The sequence below is a fragment of the Hippopotamus amphibius genome, chromosome 4, assembly GCF_030028045.1.
Source record: "Hippopotamus amphibius kiboko isolate mHipAmp2 chromosome 4, mHipAmp2.hap2, whole genome shotgun sequence".
In the NCBI taxonomy this organism is placed as follows: domain Eukaryota; kingdom Metazoa; phylum Chordata; class Mammalia; order Artiodactyla; family Hippopotamidae; genus Hippopotamus; species Hippopotamus amphibius.
The window spans coordinates 82,007,634-82,013,226 of record NC_080189.1 but is presented as its reverse complement, the minus strand read 5'-3'; the positions used below and the strand labels follow the sequence as shown (position 1 = coordinate 82,013,226).

Here is a 5,593-nt window from a genome sequence, read left to right as displayed (position 1 = left end):
TGAGCACGTAGACAAAGGGCCAAACAGGAATACTGCTGGTGTCCATTCATTCACTAACATCTGCTTCAACATCTGCTACATCTACGGGTCAGAACAGTGCTGGTGCTGAGCACGAATATAAACAAGTCCCAGTCCTCACCAACAGTCTTTTCTGGCATTTGAGAAGGAATGGGATACTGTGCAAGATACCGTTAATCAATGAGAAATAGATTTCGTTTCATAAATGCACTCTATATTTATTGATCTCAAAATGGCCATAGTGTCTTTTTATCTTATTGTCCTTTGTTCCACGCTCCGAACAATTAAAAAAGTTGGGCTGTCCAATCCTTTAAGCGCACCGAGGGGGATTCTAAAACAGACGGAGTCCCTCAAAAGAACTACCTTGGAAGGTTTTGCCAATGCGCGCATCTCCAAAACCCAGACCCCTGTAGAAACCACAGTGGGAATGGACAGTGTCTCACTGAGGGTCGGCATAGCCTGCCGCAGAGGTCAAGGTCGGACTGGCCCCACTTGGGAGGAATCCGCCTTGCCCACAATAAGTGCACACCGACACTTCGAGTCAAGACAGGAAGCTCCCACAACCCTAGAGAGCAAAGAAGCTCGAGATAGAACCAGGACCCTCCCGGGATCCCCTCCCGAAGTGAAGACACCGCGCACACGCACGCGCACGTCAACACGCACGCGCAGTCGTCCCGCGCGCCGCGGCTCTCAGTCTTCGCCTGAGCCCTCGGACCGGAAGGAGTTTCCGGCGCTTCCGGCGCCTGGCGGGCCTGTGGTTGCCTCAGTGATGTCGTGGGTTCAAGCCGCTGCTTTGGTCCAAGATCCTGGAGAGGAGGGGGACGTGTTTGACGAGGAAGCGGACGAGTCGCTCCTGGTGCAGCGGGAATGGCGGAGCCACATGCAGAGACGAGTGAAAGTAAAGCTGCTTGGAGGGGGCGGGGGTCCCTTGCTGCGCGGGGTCGTGAGAAGAGGCGCGCGGAGTTGTGGAGAGGCGGGGTCCCGAGACGAGAGGCCCGAGTGGTCCCGGCCTGGCGCGGCGCTGCGCTCCCTTACCGCTCAGGCCCGCCCGCGTTCTGCTAGGGTTTCCCAATGGGTCACTTGAGAGCGTGCGACACCACGGGACGCGTTCCTCGAGAGCCCGCGGGGTGCGTTGGACACTGGGGACCCAAAAGAATAAACTGTATATTAGGCTTTGGAGAGATTTCGGTTTGATGAGGATCAGAGGGAAGGGGGTGGGGGAGAAGCGTATACCCTGACAGGTCTAATTATGGCTGTCGAGGGGCGTGTACGCGGTTGACATGGCTTGCTTGAAGGGGTGGGGAGCCTAAAGTTAAGAGTGGTGTCAATCGGGACAGATGGGAAAAGTGAACTTAAGAATGTTGTCGGAGGGCAGTAAGAGAAAGCTGATAAGGAATCCTGGTGGCTAGGTAAGGGAGGGTTAGTGGTGGAGCTCTCAGAGCTTAGTTTAGGCTGAGGACCAAGTGGTGAGGTCCATTCCAGCTAGTATCCTTGCCAGCCATTAAATTGCCACTAAATCTGCCCCTGTTTAATGTTTCAGTAAAATAATATTTGCTTAGCACATCAACCGTGTTGTCAGTTTTGGAAATGCTTTATGTGAGGTTGAGGCTAGACCAGGAAGCATTGAGCATCTTTTTGAGTGCTGTGGCAGGACAAAAAAAATCTCTGCCCACAGAGAATTTGCAGTTTACTTGAATTTAGGTATGAAGCAAAATTTCTAAAACAAGACCTCTCATCTTCCTTTTGCTAAACCAATTTTCTCTTTCCCTACCTCAGTTCCAAGACCTTGGTAACCCTGTTTACTGCCCTGCCTCACCCACCCACATCAGTCCAGTTGCTAAGGGACCAAACACAGAATTCTCTATGTTTCCTTTCTGTGGAGCTATCGCTAACACGGGATTTTGTAAAACTTTATAGAGTCAGTATTTTTAAATGTGCCAAATAACTCTAGACTTCAAAAATGGGATAAACCAATAATAAACTTTTATGAGAAGCATAGTCTACTTTGTGGTTATATGTTATAGAACCATGATGTTAAATAACACAGTAAAGGCCTGTTTCATCAATTTTCTAAATTGGTTCTATGACTTTGTGGAAAAACGTACAGTGGTTTACTTGGTGTTAGTTATAGCTGTAATTCTTCATTACTTTATTTATAGGAAGGCTATAGAGATGGAATAGATGCTGGCAAAGCAGTTACTCTTCAACAAGGCTTCAATCAGGGTTATAAGGAAGGTGCAGAAGTCATTATAAACTATGGACAACTCAGAGGAACTTTGAGGTAAGTTTTTAAAATTTAAATGCTGAATTATTTTAACCTCAGGACTACTAGAGGATTTTTATGAAAGTAATATGTAAAAATAAAATGTTTACACTGAAGTGCTTTTCCTAGTGTTAAATCCACAAAAGAGTGCTGCAGAGCATAGACCAAAATTGCCTTCAAAAAGTCAAAAGTTCATCCATTTTAATATGTGAGCCGGGTGTTGTCTTTATTGCAAAGAAATGATAGGAAAGTGTGTATTTTTTGCTACCTGAACTACCACCAATCTGTATCTCAGAGTAATTAAAAGAACTTCAGGTTTTGAATAAAGCTTTCAGTCTTGCACATGTGGCAGGACACAGTAAAAGATGTCTAAATTGAAGTACATGATGAAAATTATAGCTGGTAACAGAAAAATGATTCCATTTGCTTTGGTCCTGAACCTTGAACACCTGTCAAGATTCCGTAGCAATAATGGCATGTATCAGAACCAAGTGATCAAATGGCATGTGGAGCTAGGAGCATGGCAGGCTTGTCCTCTTTGATGCTTTATACCTTTGAACTGCCCTGTATAGAGAAAAACATAAAATGCTTCAAGGAATCACTGATTTTTAAAAGGTATAAAGTAAAAGTTATCAAAATGAAACAAAAATTCATTACACTGAGGTTTTCTAAAATTCAGCTGTCAGGAATCAGCATTTACACTACAAAAGTAGGAAAATGATCTCATGTTCATCTTCACAAGTTAATCTTTTATAGGCTTAGAAAGCTTACTGCTAAATGTTATATCAATTGATTCCATTTTTTAAAACATCACTTTTCACAACCATTTCATGACATGAATGATCCAAAATGTTAAAAAATAAAAGTACTGTCTATACTAAAAGAGTAAAGAAAAATAATTACTAGAACTAGAAGAATTCTAACCTTCTTCAATAAAATTGTTAGCTCAGCAAAGTGTCTACTCTGTAACAGTTGGAAAAGTGAAGTTGTTTTCAGCCTTGGTTGCACCTTGTTATCAGCTGGAAAGCTTTAAAAAATAATACCCCCAGAGATTCTGATTTAATTGGTCTCAGGTGTGACCTGGACTGTGCTAAGTTTAAAGGTTTCTCAGGTGATTCTCATGTGCATCCAAGATTGAGAATCGCTAGTTTAGAAGCTGATTGATGTCTTTAAAGGAGAAACTAACTTTTCAGATCTTTCTGTGAATGGTATCCCTCTTCAGCAGAAAGTGCACAGTCATAAGGGGGAAAAAACCTAAAATCAGGAAAAGTGGATGTAGAGCTGTGAAGGAGGGGTTATGAATTATAAACAGTTTATATGATTAAGTCCAATTGTTTAATTCCTATTGAAAGATAATGTCCTTATTTTTTTTGTCCTTATATTTTAAATCCTATTTTACTGTCATTACTTTCCTGATTTTGACTTGCATTACTGTTATTAATAATTTTTGCATGGTGTTATCTGGAAGAGAAACATGTAAGTCTTCGCATCAAAAATTCTAAAAGCTTTTGATTGTTTAATTTTTTTTCTGTTTAACTCTTGCTTGTATTTTCGTTCAGTGCTTTGCTCTCCTGGTGTCACCTTCATGATAATAGTTCGGCTTTGATCAGTAAAATAAATAATCTTCTGGATGCAGCTGGCCAGTGTGAAGAGTATGTGCTCAGACATCTGAAATCAGTCACTCCACAGCCCCATGTTGTAGATTTATCGGACTCCATTCAGGATATGGACCTTTGTCATGTAGCGCCAGCTGTGGAAAAGATTGATGAAGCTAAAGATGAAAGATTCTGTGAAAATAATGCTGAGTTTAACAAAAACTATAGCAAGAATCTTAGCGGGGTAGATTGTTCATCTTTAGAATGTTGTGGAGAACAGAAGTGTGCACATTCCGAAAGCCCAAGCCTTACTTGGATTTTAGAACAGACAGCTGGTTTGGTGAAACAGCTGGGAGTATCAATAGACATATTACAGCACCTCAAACAACTATAAAAATTATCTTCAGTTTAATAGTGAAAATAATGTTCAGAACATTCTTAAAACATTTTGTTTCTGAACAAGCTAACCAAAATTTGTGCTGGTTTCTACACTGAACACTTCTCTTGTAAGGTTGTCCTTCATGGAAGTTTGAAATGTCTTCAAAATTAATGCTATTAAATGTAACATAAGCCTATTTTCTTTGTCACTGGTAGTTTTTATGTGGTTTAAGATATGCTCAGAAATTCCACTTGTCATCATTTTCAAATTTCTGATCAAAATCAACCATTTTTGGACTCAGCAGAAATGAACAAGAATCAGACTACAATTAACCCTTGAAAAACACAGATGTTAGGAGTACCCACGCACCATGCAGTCAAAAATACGCATATTACTTATAGCTGGCCCTCCATATCTGCACTTAACGAGCCTTGGATTCAACCAACCTCAAGTCATGCAGTACTGTAGTATTTACTCTTGAAAAAAACCAAGTATAAGTGGACCCTCAGAGTTCAAACCCGTGTGGTTCAAGCATCAACTGTTATTTTGTAAGGACTTAGCCCTACCTTCTGCTCTTTTCACTTTGTCTTGTGATTAGGACCTCATCAACTAATCAGACCAAAGTTATAAAAAATAACCTAATGGCTAAAGTTGTAAGTAGACACATATATTTATAGATATATAGACATATATCTATATATATAAATTTAGAGGCTAGTAAGTGTAAAGCTAAAGAAATGTTTATACTTATCATTCAAAACAAAATAGTAAAGTTTGTTTTAGTTTTTTTAATTGAAGTATAACTGATTTGTAATGTTTCAGGTGTATAGCAAAGTGATTCAGTTATACATTTTTTTTCAGATTTTTTTCCATTATAGGTTATTACAAAATATTGAATATAGTTCCCTGTGCTATATATAGTAGGTCCTTTTTGTTTATCTATTTTATATATAGTAGTGTTTATGTTAATCCCAAACTCCTAATTTATCTGTACCTCCTTTCCCTTTGGGTAACCATAGTTTGTCTTCTATGTCTGTGAGTCTGTTTCTGTTTTGTAAATAAGTTCATTTGTGTCATTTTTTTAGATTCCACATACAAGTGATATCATATGATATTTGTTAAAGTTTGTTTTGTGTTTATTAAAAGTAAGGACACAATTCCATGAAAAATACAGGAAATACATTTCATGCTCAAGTACTTACTTAGCTTTTCCAAGTTTTAACAAGTTGGCAGTGTTGCCTGACAAAGTGCCAGATTATTCCTAAATTGCAGTTTTGCTTCATATTTATTTAGGAATAAAACATTGAAGCCACTGACTTCTGTATTGCCTTGTAGCAA

At 39.7% G+C, this 5,593-nt stretch overlaps 1 protein-coding gene across 1 annotated transcript; it reads left to right on the top strand.

Annotated features, from left to right (window-relative positions):
- The first annotated feature begins 729 nt into the window (after nt 1–729).
- YAE1 (YAE1 maturation factor of ABCE1) lies at nt 730–4,450 on the top strand. The gene is made up of 3 exons (XM_057730213.1): nt 730–916; nt 2,178–2,299; nt 3,841–4,450. The coding sequence occupies exons 1-3, from the start codon at nt 788–790 to the stop codon at nt 4,268–4,270; spliced, it is 681 nt and encodes a 226-aa protein (XP_057586196.1). The 5' UTR covers nt 730–787; the 3' UTR covers nt 4,271–4,450.
- The last annotated feature ends 1,143 nt before the right edge of the window (nt 4,451–5,593 follow it).